We start from the raw sequence: 15,493 nt of genomic DNA, 5'->3' as shown, positions 1-15,493 counted from the left end.
GCCACCAGGAGTTGGTTGGTGGTCACCAGGAGTTGGTTGGTGGTCACCAGGAGATGACCGATGGACACCAGGAGTTGGTTGGTGGCCACCAGGAGTTGGTTGGTGGTCACCAGGAATTGGTTGGTGGTCACCAGGAGATGACCGATGGACACCAGGAGTTGGTTGGTGGCCACCAGGAGTTGGTTGGTGGCCATCAGGAGTTGGCCATGGTCAGCAGGACATGACCGGTGGCCACCAGGAGTTGGTTGGTGGCCACCAGGAGTTGGTCATGGAGCTCAGTGTAGAGCAGGGAGGAGATGGACACTGAGGGGACAATGAGGGGACAGGGACACAGGAGGGGTTGGGGACACGGTGGTGGCCACCAGGAACTGCCCAGTGGCCACCATGTAGTGGCCAATGCAGAGCAGGAAGGAGCCGGACGCTGTGGGGACAGGGGGACACTGAGGACACAAGGGTGGTGGCCACCAGGATTTGGGGCTTGGTGTAGAGCAGGAAGAACCGGACACTGAGGGGACACTGAGGGGACACAGGAGGGCTTGGGGACGTCCCGGGTGGCGCCCGCGCAGAGCCCCGAGCCCGCGTGGCGCAGGAGACCCCCGGGCAGCCACTGCCAGCGCTGCCACGGAGACGAGGGGTCGCAGAGGGACAGCGACAGCCACTGGCCCGAGGCCACCACGCAGCCGGAGTGGTGCTGGTTGTAGAGCAGGAACCAGGGGGACGCTGCGGGGACACGAGGTGGCCGTCAGGAGATGGCCATGGCCACCAGGTGTTGGTTGGTGGCCACCAGGAGTTGGTTGGTGGCCATCAGCAGTTGGCCATGGTCACCAGGATTTGGTTGGTGGCCACCAGGAGTTGGTTGGTGGCCACCAGGAGTTGGTTGGTGGCCACCAGGAGTTGGTTGGTGGCCATCAGGAGTTGGTTGGTGGTCACCAGGATTTGGTTGGTGGCCACCAGGAGTTGGTTGGTGGCCGTCAGGAGATGGCCATGGTCACCAGGAGTTGGTTGGTGGCCACCAGGAGTTGGTTGGTGGTCACCAGGATTTGGTTGGTGGCCACCAGGAGTTGGTTGGTGGCCGTCAGGAGATGGCCATGGTCACCAGGAGTTGGTTGGTGGCCACCAGGAGTTGGTTGGTGGTCATCAGGAGTTGGTTGGTGGCCACCAGGAGCTGGTTGGTGGCCATCAGGAGATGACCATGGTCACCAGGATTTGGTTGGTGGTCACCAGGAGTTGGTTGGTGGCCATCAGGAGTTGGTTGGTGGCCATCAGGAGATGACCATGGTCACCAGGATTTGGTTGGTGGCCACCAGGATTTGGTTGGTGGTCACCAGGATTTGGTTGGTGGTCATCAGGAGTTGGTTGGTGGTCACCAGGAGATGACCGATGGACACCAGGAGTTGGTTGGTGGCCACCAGGAGTTGGTTGGTGGCCATCAGGAGTTGGCCATGGTCAGCAGGACATGACCGGTGGCCACCAGGAGTTGGTTGGTGGCCACCAGGAGTTGGTCATGGAGCTCAGTGTAGAGCAGGGAGGAGATGGACACTGAGGGGACAATGAGGGGACAGGGACACAGGAGGGGTTGGGGACACGGTGGTGGCCACCAGGAACTGCCCAGTGGCCACCATGTAGTGGCCAATGTAGAGCAGGAAGGAGCCGGACACTGTGGGGACAGGGGGACACGTGGTGGCCACTGGGACATGTCCGGTGGTCACCAGAACTTGGTGTTGACACGGGAGGAGATGGACACTGGGGGGACACTGAGGGGACACTGAGGGGACACTGAGGAGACACTGAGGGGACACTGAGGAGACACTGAGGGGACACTGAGGGGACAATGAGGGGACACAGAGGGGACACTGGGGGGACACTGAGGGGACACTGAGGGGACAATGGGGGGACAATGAGGGGACACTGAGGGGACAATGGGGGGACACTGAGGGGACAATGGGGGGACAATGAGGGGACAATGGGGGGACACTGGGGGGACACAGAGGGGACACTGAGGGGACAATGGGGGGACAATGAGGGGACACTGAGGGGACAATGAGAAGACACTGAGGGGACACTGAGGGGACTGAGGGGACAATGGGGGGACACTGAGGGGCACTGGGGGCACAATGAGGGGACAATGGGGGGACAGGGAGGGGATAATGAGAAGACAATGAGGGGACAATGAGGGGACACTGAGGGGACAATGGGGGGACAATGAGGGGACAGGGAGGGGACACTGTGGGGACACTGAGGGGACAATGGGGGGACACTGAGGGGACAATGGGGGGGACATTGGGGGGACACTGAAGGGACAATGGGGGGGACAATGAGGGGACAATGAGGGGACAATGGGGGGACACTGAGGGGACAATGGGGGGACACTGAGGGGACAATGGGGGGGACATTGGGGGGACACTGAAGGGACAATGGGGGGGACAATGAGGGGACAATGAGGGGACACTGTGGGGACACTGAGGGGACAATGGGGGGACACTGAGGGGACAATGGGGGGGACATTGGGGGGACACTGAAGGGACAATGGGGGGGACAATGAGGGGACAATGAGGGGACAATGGGGGGACACTGAGGGGACAATGGGGGGACACTGAGGGGACACTGCGGGGACGTTGAGGGGACAATGAGGGGACACTGAGGAGACACTGAGGGGACACTGGGGGGACAATGGGGGGACACTGAGGGGACACTGAGGGGACAATGGGGGGACATTGGGGGGACAATGAGGGGACAATGGGGGGACACTGGGGGGACAGGGACACAGGAAGGGTTGGGGACACGGTGGTGGCCACCAGGAGCTGCTCGGTGGCCACCAGGGACGGTCCCAGGGCTCGGCGCAGAGCGGGGAGGGGACAATGGCGGGAGGGGACACGGGGACAGGGGGACATTGGGGGCAGGGAGGTGACACTGGGAGGGGACAGGTGACAGTGACAAGGACAGGTGACACCCAGGGACAGGTGACACCAGGAAGGGACAGGTGACCAGGGACAGGTGACACTGGGAGGGGACAGGTGACAGGGACAGGTGACAGGGACAGGTGACACAGGGACAGGTGACAGTGACAGGTGACAGTGACAGTGACAGTGACAAGGACAGGTGACAGGGACAGGTGACACAGGGACAGGTGACAGGTGACAGGTGACAGGTGACAAGGACAGGTGACAGTGACAGTGACAAGGACAGCGACAAGGACAGGTGAACAGTGACAGTGACAGTGACAAGGACAGGTGACACTGGGACAGGTGACACAGGGACAGGTGACAGTGACAGTGACAGGTGACAATGGCAGTGACAGTGACAAGGACAGGTGACAGGTGAGGTGACAGGTGACAGGGACAGGTGACAGTGACAGTGACAGCGACAAGGACAGGTGACACAGTGACAGTGACAGTGACAGGTGACAGTGACAGTGACAATGACAATGACAGGTGACAGTGACAGTGACAAGGACAGGTGACAGAGACAGGTGACAGGTGACACAGTGACAGTGACAGTGACAATGACAGGTGACAGTGACAAGGACAGGTGACACAGTGACAGTGACAGTGACAGGTGACAGTGACAGTGACAAGGACAGGTGACAGTGACAGGTGACAGTGACAGTGACAGTGACAATGACAATGACAGGTGACAGTGACAGTGACAAGGACAGGTGACAGTGACAGGTGACACAGTGACAGTGACAGTGACAGTGACAATGACAGGTGACAGTGACAGTGACAAGGACAGGTGACAAGGACAGGTGACACAGTGACAGTGACAGTGACAGGTGACAGTGACAGTGACAATGACAATGACAGGTGACAGTGACAGTGACAAGGACAGGTGACAGAGACAGGTGACAGGTGACACAGTGACAGTGACAGTGACAATGACAGGTGACAGTGACAAGGACAGGTGACACAGTGACAGTGACAGTGACAGGTGACAGTGACAGTGACAAGGACAGGTGACAGTGACAGGTGACAGTGACAGTGACAGTGACAATGACAATGACAGGTGACAGTGACAGTGACAAGGACAGGTGACAGTGACAGGTGACACAGTGACAGTGACAGTGACAGTGACAATGACAGGTGACAGTGACAGTGACAAGGACAGGTGACAAGGACAGGTGACACAGTGACAGTGACAGTGACAGTGACAGTGACAGTGACAATGACAGGTGACACCCACCCGCCGTTGGTGGCGGCTCCTTCGCCTTCTCGGCCTCCAGGGCGGCCTCCAGGTCAGAGACTGAGGGGACACCGAGGGGACACCGAGGGGACATTTTGGGGACATTGCCCCAAACCCCCAAAATGTCCCCAAATTGCCCCAGATCCCCCAAAGAACGCCAAAACAGAGGCAAAATGCCCCCAAAAAGCGCCCCCAAAACGACCCCAAAACCACAAAACCTCTCGAAAAATCCCCCCAAATTCAACCCCCAAAATCCCCCCCTCAAAATCTTCCCAAATCCCCCCAAATCCCCCTCAAAATCCCCACGAAAATCCCCAAATCCCCTAAACAGCAAAATTCCCCCTGAAAAATCCCCCCAAAATCCCAAAAATATATTTTAAAAAATCCTAAAATGATCCCACCAAATTCCACTAAAATCCCCAAAAATTTCCCTATAAAATTCCCAAAAAATCCTCAAAAAAATTCCTCAAAAATACCCCAAAATTTCCCTAAAAATGCCCCCCAAACCTGCCAGAAAAATCCCCCAAAATCCCCAAAATCATCCCAAAAAAACCATCCCCAAAAATTCCAAAAATTCCAAAAAAACACCAACACTTCCCTTAAAAATTCCAAAAATAATCCCCAAAAATCCCCCCAAAAGAACGCCAAAGGAGATGCAAAATACCCCAAAAAGCCCCCACAAAACGACCCCAAAACCACAAAACCTCTCGAAAAATCCCCCCAAATTCAACCCCCAAAATCCCCCCCTCAAAATCTTCCCAAATCCCCCTCAAAATCCCCACAAAAATCCCCACAAAAATCCCCAAATCCCCTAAACAGCAAAATTCCCCCTGAAAAATCCCCCCAAAATCCCAAAAATATATTTTAAAAAATCCTAAAATGATCCCACCAAATTCCGCTAAAATCCCCCAAATTTCCCTATAAAATTCCCAAAAAATCCTCAAAAAGTTCTTAAAGAATTCCTCAAAAATACCCCAAAATTTCCCTAAAAATGCCCCACCAACCTGCCAGAAAAATCCCCAAAATCATCCCAAAAATCCATCCCCAAAAAACCCAAAAATTCCAAAAAAACACCAACACTTCCCTTAAAAATTCCAAAAATAATCCCCAAAATTCCCCCCAAAATAAAAGTGGTCTCAACAAAATCCCCCAAAAATTCCCCCAAAATCCCCAAATAAATCCCAAAATTTCCCTACAAAATTCTGAAAAAAAATCCCCAAAGAAATCCCCAAATTTCCCCCAAAATTCTGAAAAAAATCCCCAAAAATTCCCAAAATTTCCCTACAAAATTCTGAAAAATATCCCCAAAGAAATCCCAAAATTTCCCTACAAAATTCTGAAAAAAAAATCCCCAAAGAAATCCCAAAATTTCCCTACAAAATTCTGAAAAGAATCCCTCAAAATTCCCAAAATTTCCCTACAAAATTCTGAAAAAAATTCCCCAAAAATTCCCCCAAAATCCCCAAAGAAATCCTAAAATTTCCCTACACAATTCTGAATAAAAATCCCCAAAATTCCAAAAATTTCCTTACAAAATTCTGAAAAAAAAAATCCCAAAAATTCCCAAAATTTCCCTACAAAATTCTGAAAAAAATTCCCCAAAAATTCCCAAAATTTCCCCAAAAATTCCCCCCAAATCCCCAAAGAAATCCTAAAATTTCCCTACACAATTCTGAATAAAAATCCCCAAAATTCCAAAAATTTCCTTACAAAATTCTGAAAAAAAAATCCCAAAAATCCCCAAAATTTCCCTGCACAATTCTGAAAAAAAATCCCCAAAATTTCCCAAAATTTCCCTGCACAATTCTGAAAAAAAAATCCCCAAAATTTCCCAAAAATTCCCTGCACAATTCTGAAAAAAAATCCCCAAAATTTCCCTACAAAATTATGAAAAAAAATCTCCAAAAATTCCCAAAATTTCCCCAAAAAATTCTGAAAAAAAATCCCCAAAAATTCCCAAAATTTCCCTACAAAATTCTGAAAAAAAATCCCCAAAGAAATCCCAAAATTTCCCTAAAAATTTCTGAAAAATATCCCCAAAATTTCCCTACAAAATTCTGAAAAAACATCCCCAAAATTTCCCAAAATTTCCCTACAAAATTTCTGAAAAAAATCCCCAAAATTTCTCTACAAAATTCTGAAAAAAAATCCCCAAAAATTCCCAAAATTTCCCCAAAAAATTCTGAAAAAAATCCCCAAAATTTCCCTACAAATTTCTGAAAAAAATCCCCAAAAATTCCGAAAAAAAAAATCCCCAAAAATTCCCAAAATTTCCTTTCAAAATTCTGAAAAAAAAATCCCCAAAAATCCCCAAAAAAGAAAAAAAAAAACTTCAAAATTTCCAAAAAATTCCCAAATAAATCCCGAAAAAATTCCCCAAAATCCCCAAAGAAATCCCAAAATTTCCCTAAAAATTCTGAAAAAAAATCCCCCAAAATTCCCCTACAAAATTCTGAAAAAAAATCCCCAAAAATTCCCAAATTTCCCTACAAAATTCTGAAAAAAATCCACAAAATTTCCCAAAATTTCCCTGCACAATTCTAAAAAAAAAAATCCCCAAAATTTCCCTACAAAATTATGAAAAAAAATCTCCAAAAATTCCCAAAATTTCCCTACAAAATTCTGAAAAAAATTCCCCAAAAATTCCAAAAATTTCCCTACAAAATTCTGAAAAAAATTCCCCAAAAATTCCCAAAATTTCCCCAAAAATTCCCCCAAAATCCCCAAAGAAATCCTAAAATTTCCCTACACAATTCTGAATAAAAATCCCCAAAATTCCAAAAATTTCCTTACAAAATTCTGAAAAAAAAATCCCAAAAATTCCCAGAATTTCCCTACAAAATTCTGAAAAAAATCCCCAAAAATTCCCAAAATTTCCCCAAAAATTCCCCCCAAATCCCCAAAGAAATCCTAAAATTTCCCTACACAATTCTGAATAAAAATCCCCAAAATTCCAAAAATTTCCTTACAAAATTCTGAAAAAAAAATCCCAAAAATCCCCAAAATTTCCCTGCACAATTCTGAAAAAAAATCCCCAAAATTTCCCAAAATTTCCCTGCACAATTCTGAAAAAAAAATCCCCAAAATTTCCCAAAAATTCCCTGCACAATTCTGAAAAAAAATCCCCAAAATTTCCCTACAAAATTATGAAAAAAAATCTCCAAAAATTCCCAAAATTTCCCCAAAAAATTCTGAAAAAAAATCCCCAAAAATTCCCAAAATTTCCCTACAAAATTCTGAAAAAAAATCCCCAAAGAAATCCCAAAATTTCCCTAAAAATTTCTGAAAAATATCCCCAAAATTTCCCTACAAAATTCTGAAAAAACATCCCCAAAATTTCCCAAAATTTCCCTACAAAATTTCTGAAAAAAATCCCCAAAATTTCCCTGCACAATTCTGAAAAAAAATCCCCAAAAATTCCCAAAATTTCCCTGCACAATTCTGAAAAAAAAATCCCCAAAATTTCCCAAAAATTCCCTGCACAATTCTGAAAAAAAATCCCCAAAATTTCCCTACAAAATTATGAAAAAAAATCTCCAAAAATTCCCAAAATTTCCCCAAAAAATTCTGAAAAAAAATCCCCAAAAATTCCCAAAATTTCCCTACAAAATTCTGAAAAAAAATCCCCAAAGAAATCCCAAAATTTCCCTAAAAATTTCTGAAAAATATCCCCAAAATTTCCCTACAAAATTCTGAAAAAACATCCCCAAAATTTCCCAAAATTTCCCTACAAAATTTCTGAAAAAAATCCCCAAAATTTCTCTACAAAATTCTGAAAAAAAATCCCCAAAAATTCCCAAAATTTCCCCAAAAAATTCTGAAAAAAATCCCCAAAATTTCCCTACAAATTTCTGAAAAAAATCCCCAAAAATTCCGAAAAAAAAAATCCCCAAAAATTCCCAAAATTTCCTTTCAAAATTCTGAAAAAAAATCCCCAAAAATCCCCAAAAAAGAAAAAAAAAAACTTCAAAATTTCCAAAAAATTCCCAAATAAATCCCGAAAAAATTCCCCAAAATCCCCAAAGAAATCCCAAAATTTCCCTAAAAATTCTGAAAAAAAATCCCCCAAAATTCCCCTACAAAATTCTGAAAAAAAATCCCCAAAAATTCCCAAATTTCCCTACAAAATTCTGAAAAAAATCCCCAAAATTTCCCAAAATTTCCCTGCACAATTCTAAAAAAAATCCCCAAAATTCCAAAAATTTCCTTACAAAATTCTGAAAAAAAAATCCCAAAAATTCCCAGAATTTCCCTACAAAATTCTGAAAAAAATCCCCAAAAATTCCCAAAATTTCCCTGCATAATTCTGAAAAAAATCCCCAAAATTTCCCTGCACAATTCTGAAAAAAAATCCCCAAAATTTCCCTACAAAATTCTGAAAAAAAATCCCCAAAAATTCCCAAAATTTCCCTGCACAATTCTGAAAAAAAATCCCCAAAATTTCCCTACAAAATTCTGAAAAAAATCCCCAAAAACTCCCAAAATTTCCCTACAAAATTCTGAAAAAAATCCCCAAAATTCCCAAAATTTCCCTACAAAATTCTGAAAAAAAATCCCCAAAATTTCCCTACAAAATTCTGAAAAAAAATCCCCAAAAACTCCCAAAATTTCCCTACAAAATTCTGAAAAAAATCCCAAAATTTCCCTACAAAATTCTGAAAAAAAATTCCCAAAAATTCAAAAAAAAAAAAAATTCAAAATTTCCAAAAAATTCCTAAATAAATCCCGAAAAAATCCCCCCCAAAATCCCCAAAATTTCCTAAAAAATTCCCAAAAAATTTAAGAAAAAATCCCAAAATCCCCAAATTTGCCCAAACGGCCGAGGCCGCACTCACTGCGCCGCGCCCCGAGCGTCCCCAGCAGCAGCAGCAGCGTCACCGCCAGGGCCACCAGGGCCACCAGGGCCACCAGGGCCACCCTCGGTGCCACCCGCGCTGTCCCCGAGGTCGCCGCTGTCCCCGCGGTGGGGGAGGGGCGGCCCTTGGGGGGTCCCGCGGTGGGGGAGGGGTCCAGGGGCTCGTAGGGGTCCTCGTCGGGGGGGGGATGGGGACAGCCTGGGGGGGACACCGGGGACACTCGGGGTGGCACTTGGGGACAGCGCTGGGGACGTCCGGAGGGGTTGGGGACATCTAAAGGGGGTTGGGGACGGAGCTGGTGGCACTTGGGGACAGCGCTGGGGACATCTAAAGGGGTTGGAGACAAGCTTGGGGACATCTGGAGGGGTTGGGGACACCTCTGGTGGCACCTGGGGACATCTGGAGGGGTTGGGGACAGAGCTGGTGGCACTTGGGGACATCTGGAGGGGTTGGGGACAGAGCTGGTGGCACTTGGGGACAGCGCTGGGGACATCTGGGGACAGGTTGGGGGACATCTAAAGGGGTTAGGGACAGAGCTGGGGACATCTGGAGGGGTTGGGGACACCTCTGGTGGCACCTGGGGACATCTGGAGGGGTTGGGGACAGAGCTGGTGGCACTTGGGGACATCTAAAGGGGGTGGGGACAGAGTTGGTGGCACTTGGGGACATCTAAAGGGGTTGGGGACAGAGCTGCTGGCACTTGGGGACAGCGCTGGGGACGTCTGGGGACAGGTTGGGGGACATCTAAAGGGGTTGGGGACATCTGGAGGGGTTGGGGACACCTCTGGTGGCACCTGGGGACATCTGGAGGGGTTGGGGACAGAGCTGGTGGCACTTGGGGACATCTAAAGGGGTTGGGGACATCTGGAGGGGTTGGGGACACCTCTGGTGGCACCTGGGGACATCTGGAGGGGTTGGCGACAAGCTTGGGGACATCTGGAGGGGTTGGGGACAGAGCTGGTGGCAAGTGAGGAGATTTGGAGGAGTTGGGGACACCCTTGGGGACATCTGGAGGGGTTGGGGACACCTCTGGTGGCACCTGGGGACATTTGGAGGGGTTGGGGACAGAGCTGGTGGCACTTGGGGACATCTAAAGGGGTTGGGGACAGCGCTGGTGGCACTTGGGGACATCCTTGGGGACATCTGGAGGGGTTGGGGACACCTCTGGTGGCACCTGGGGACATCTAAAGGGGTTGGGGACAGAGCTGGTGGCACTTGGGGACAGCTGGGGGGAGGCTAAAGGGGCTGGGGACAAGTTTGGGGACATTTGGAGGGGTTGGGGACAGGTTTGGGGACACCTAAAAGGGGTTGGGGACATCTAAAAGGGGTTGGGGACAACTCTGGTGGCACTTGGGGACAGCACTGGGGACACCTAAAAGGGGTTGGGGACAGTGGTGGTGGCACCTGAAGGGCTTGGGGACATCCTTGGGGACATCTGAAGGGGTTGGGGACAGCTTTGGGGACATCTGGAGGGGTTGGGGACAGTGGTGGTGGCACCTGGGGACATTTGAAGGGCTTGGGGACAGCTCTGGTGGCACTTGGGGACATCTTTGGGGACATCTGGAGGGGTTGGGGACAGCTTTGGGGACATCTGGAGGGGTTGGGGACAGTGGTGGTGGCACCTGGGGACATCTGAAGGGGTTGGGGACAGGTTTGGGAACCTCTGGAGGAGTTGGGGACAAGTTTGGGGACATCTAAAGGGGTTGGGGACAGTGGTGGTGGCACTTGGGGACAGCGCTGGGGGCACATGGGGACAGGTTTGGGGACATCTAGAAGGGTTGGGGACAGTTCTGGTGGCACTTGGGGACATCTAAACGGGGTTGGGGACAGCTGCCAGGTGCCACCACCCACCCTGGGGACACCTTTTGGTCACCTGGGACGGGGAGGTGACATCGAGGACAGGGAGGTGACATTGAGGTGACACTGGGGGACGGGACAGGGAGGTGGCACTGGGGACAGGGAGGTGACATTGAGGTGACACTGAGGTGACATTGGGGACAGGACCTGGAGGTGGCACTGAGGACATGGAGGTGACATTGAGGTGACATTGAGGTGGCACTGGGGGACGGGACAGGGAGGTGGCACTGAGGACAGGGAGGTGACATTGGGGACAGGACAGGGAGGTGACACCGAGGACAGGGACGTGACATTGAGGTGACACTGAGGTGACATTGGGGACGGGACAGGGAGGTGACACCGAGGACATGGAGGTGACACTGAGGTGACATTGGGGACAGGGAGGTGACACTGAAGGATAGGACAGAGAGGTGACATTGGGGACGGGGAGGTGACACCGAGGACATGGAGGTGACACTGAGGTGACATTGGGGACAGGACAAGGGAGGTGACATCAGGGACGGGGAGGTGACATCGGGGACGGGACAGAGAGGTGACATCAAAGGCAGGGAGGTGACACCGAGGACAGGGAGGTGACACCAAGGTGACATTGGGGAGAGGATAGGGGAGGTGACACCGAGGACAGGGAGGTGACACTGAGGTGACATTGGGGATGGGGAGGTGATGTTGAGGTGACATTGGGGACATTGAGGTGACATTGGGGACATGGAGGTGACACCAGGGACAGAAGATGACATTGAGGTGACACCGAGGACAGGACAGGGAGGTGACACTGAGGTGACACTGAGGACAGCACAGGGAGGTGACACCAAAGACAGGGAGGTGACACTGAGGACAGGACAGGGAGGTGACGCCGAGGATGAGGAGGTGACACTTGGGACATTGAGGTGGCATTGGGGACAACACAGGGAGGTGACATCGAGGTGACATTGGGGACATTGAGGTGGCATTGGGGACAACACAGGGAGGTGACACTGAGGTGACATTGGGGACATTGAGGTGACACTTGGGACATTGAGGTGACATTGGGGACAACACAGGGAGGTGACACCGAGGTGACATTGGGGACATTGAGGTGACATTGGGGACAACACAGGGAGGTGACATCGAGGACAGGGGAGGTGACATTGGGGACAGGGAGGTGACACCAAGGACATTGAGGTGACACCAAGGACAGGACATTGAGGTGACATTGAGGTGGCATTGGGGACAGGGGAGGTGACACTGAAGTGACGCTGGGGGTGGGACAGGGAGGTGACACCAAGAACAGGGAGGTGACACCGAGGTGACATTGGGGACAGCACAGGGAGGTGACATTGAGGGACAGGACAGGGAGGTGACACCGGGGACAGGGAAGTGACACCAAGGATGGGGAGGTGACACTGGGGACATGGAGGTGACACCGAGGACGAGCAGGTGACACCGAGGACAGGGAGGTGACACTGAGGTGACACCAGGGACAGGGAGGTGACACTGGGGACAGGACAGGGAGGTGACATCAAGGGCAGGGAGGTGACACAGGGGACAGGACAGGGAGGTGACACTGAGGACACTGAGGTGACACCAGGGACAGGACAGGAGAGGTGACACCAAGGATGGGGAGGTGACACTGACGACAGGACAGGGAGGTGACACGGAGGTGACATGGACAGGACAGGGAGGTGACACCGAGAATGAGGAGGTGACACCAAGGATGGGGAGGTGACACTGGGGACATTGAGGTGACACCGAGGATGAGCAGGTGACACCGACGACAGGGAGGTGACACTGAGGATGGGGAGGTGACATTGGGGACAGGACAGGGAGGTGACACCAAAGACATTGAGGTGACACTGGGGACAGGGAGGTGACACTGGGGACAGAAGGTGACACTGAGGTGACACTGGGGATGGGACATGGAGGTGACACCGAGGACAGGGAGGTGACACTGAGGTGACATTGGGGACAGGGAGGTGACACCAAGGACATTGAGGTGACACCAAGGACAGGACATTGAGGTGACATTGAGGTGGCATTGGGGACAGGGGAGGTGACACTGGGAGCAGGACATGGAGGTGACATTGGGGACAGAGAGGTGACACCAAGGACAGGGAGGTGACACTGAGGTGACATTGAGGATGGGGAGGTGACACCAAGGACAGGGAGGTGACACTGAGGATGGGAAGGTGACACTGAGGTGACACAGGGGACAGGACAGGGAGGTGACACCAAGGACAGGGAGGTGACACTGAGGGGACATTGGGGACAGAGAGGTGATACAGGGGACAGGGAGGTGACACTGAGGGGACATTGAGGATGGGGAGGTGACACCAAGGACAGGGAGGTGACACTGAGGTGACACCAAGGACAGGACACTGAGGTGACACCAAGGACAGGGAGGTGACACCGAGGATGGGAAGGTGACACTGAGGTGACACCAAGGACAGGACAGGGAGGTGACACCAAGGATGGGAAGGTGACACTGAGGATGGGAAGGTGACACTGAGGTGACACAGGGGACAGGACAGGGAGGTGACACCGAGGACAGGGGAGGTGACACTGAGGTGACATTGGGGACATCGGTGGCTGTACCTTCCCCGGCTGCCCAGGCCGTGTCCAGCGCCGTCTCCATGTTCCCGTACATTGTCCCCACTGTCCCCAATGTCCCCAACAGTGTCCCCACTGTCCCCAATGTCCCCAGTGTCCCCAATGTCCCCAACAGTGTCCCCAGTGTCCCCAATGTCCCCACTGTCCCCAATGTCCCCAGCCCTGTCCCCGCTGATAACGCCCGCAGGGGACAAGGGGGGGGACAGGATGTGGCCTCGGTGTCCCCTCCCTGTGGTGGCCTTGGTGGCCTCAGTGTCCCCTCCCCCTCGTCCCAATGGAGGTGGCACCAGGGCACTGTCCCCAGCTGGGGGGTGGCCGGGGTGTCACTGTCCCCAAGGTGTCCCCAGGGGTGTCCCTGTCCCCAAGGTGTCCCCAAGGTTGTGATGTCCCCAAGGTGTCCCCAAGGGTGTCACTGTCACCAAGGTGTCCCCAGGGGTGGCACTGTCCCCAAGGTGTCCCCAAGGTTGTGATGTCCCCAAGGTGTCCCCCGGGGTGGCACTGTCCCCAGGGTGTCCCCAAGGGTGGCACTGTGCCCAGGGTGGTGGCCAGGGTGGCACTGTCACCACCCCAAGGGTGTCATTGTCACCAGAATGTCCCCAAGCCCAGGGTGGCCTCCAGGGTGTCACTGTCACCAGCGTGTCCCCAAGTCAGTGTCCAGGCCGTCACTGTCCCCAAGATGTCCCCAAGGGTGGCCCTGTCACCGTAGTGTCTCCAGGGTGTCCCCAAGGGTGTCACTGCCCCCAGGATGTCCCCACAGCCGGGATGTCCCCAAGGTGGCCTCCAGGGTGGCACTGTCACTAGAGTGTCCCCAAGGGTGTCCCTGTCCCCAGGGTGTCCCCAAGGGTGTCACTGTCACCATGACGTCCCCATGCTCAGGGTGTCCCTGTCACCAAGGTGTCCTCATGGCCGTGGTGTCACCGTCACTGGGATGTCCCCAAGGTGGCCTCCAGGGTGGCACTGTCACCGGGGTGTCCCCAAGGGTGTCCCTGTCCCCAGGGTGTCCCCAAGCCCAGGATGTCACTGTCACCATGATGTCCCCAAGCCCAGGGTGTCCCTGTCCCCAAGGTGTCCCCATGGCAGTGTCACAAGGTCCCTGTCCCCAAGGTGTCCCCAAGCCCAGGCTGTCCCTGTCCCCGCAATGTCCCCAGGGCGTCCCCAGAATGTCCCCACAGTGTCCCCAAGCCCTGGCTGTCCCTGTCCCCAAGATGTCCCCATGGCAGTGGCACAAGGTCCCTGTCCCCAAGGGGGGTGGCACTGTCCCCACAGTGTCCCCACAGTGTCCCCAGGCTGTCCCTGTCCCTACAATGTCCCCACAATGTCCCCAAGCCCTGACTGTCCCTGTCCCCAAGGGGGGTGGCACTGTCCCCACAGTGTCCCCACAGTGTCCCCACAGTGTCCCCAGGCTGTCCCTGTCCCCAAGGGGGGTGGCACTGTCCCCACAATGTCCCCACAGTGTCCCCAGGCTGTCCCTGTCCCCAAGGGGGGTGGCACTGTCCCCACAGTGTCCCCAGGCTGTCCCCACCCCCGGATGTCCCCAGGGCCCCACAGGAAGAGCCGGGCGCTATCGGCCCCCGCCAGACCCGGCCACCAAATGTCACCGAATGTCACATCAATGTCACCTCCTGTCCCTTCATTGTCACCTCCTGCCTCCGAATGTCACCAATGTCACCTCAGTGTCCCCTCATTGTCCCCTCGGTGGCCTCCTGACACCAAATGGCACCAAATGTCCCCTCAGTGCCACCTCCTGTCCCCTCAGTGTCCCCTCTGTGCCACCTCCTGTTCCCTGGGTCACCCCCTGCCACCAAATGTCATCTCACTGTCCCCTCAGTGTCACCTCCTGACCCCTCTGTTCCCTCCTGGCATCTCCTGTCCCTTCACTGTCACCTCAGTGTCCCCAAATGTCCCCCCAGTGTCATCTCCATGTGTGAGGGGACACTGTAGGGACACTGGGGGACATTTGGGGACACTGAGGGGACATTTGGGGACCTTGAGGTGACAGAGGGCACTTGGGGACA

General features: G+C 52.2%; 1 protein-coding gene across 1 annotated transcript; it reads right to left on the bottom strand.

The window, feature by feature from the left end:
- Positions 1–193: 193 nt before the first annotated feature.
- On the bottom strand, positions 194–13,528 carry LOC131569152 (uncharacterized). The gene is made up of 5 exons (XM_058821376.1): positions 13,464–13,528; positions 9,015–9,233; positions 4,180–4,239; positions 529–720; positions 194–303 (listed from the first exon to the last, which is right to left on the bottom strand). The coding sequence occupies exons 1-5, from the start codon at positions 13,513–13,515 to the stop codon at positions 194–196; spliced, it is 633 nt and encodes a 210-aa protein (XP_058677359.1). The 5' UTR covers positions 13,516–13,528.
- Positions 13,529–15,493: the final 1,965 nt, after the last annotated feature.

This window comes from Ammospiza caudacuta, chromosome 29, assembly GCF_027887145.1.
Source record: "Ammospiza caudacuta isolate bAmmCau1 chromosome 29, bAmmCau1.pri, whole genome shotgun sequence".
Taxonomy (NCBI): Eukaryota; Metazoa; Chordata; class Aves; order Passeriformes; family Passerellidae; genus Ammospiza; species Ammospiza caudacuta.
This window is presented reverse-complemented; position numbering and strand designations above follow the sequence as displayed.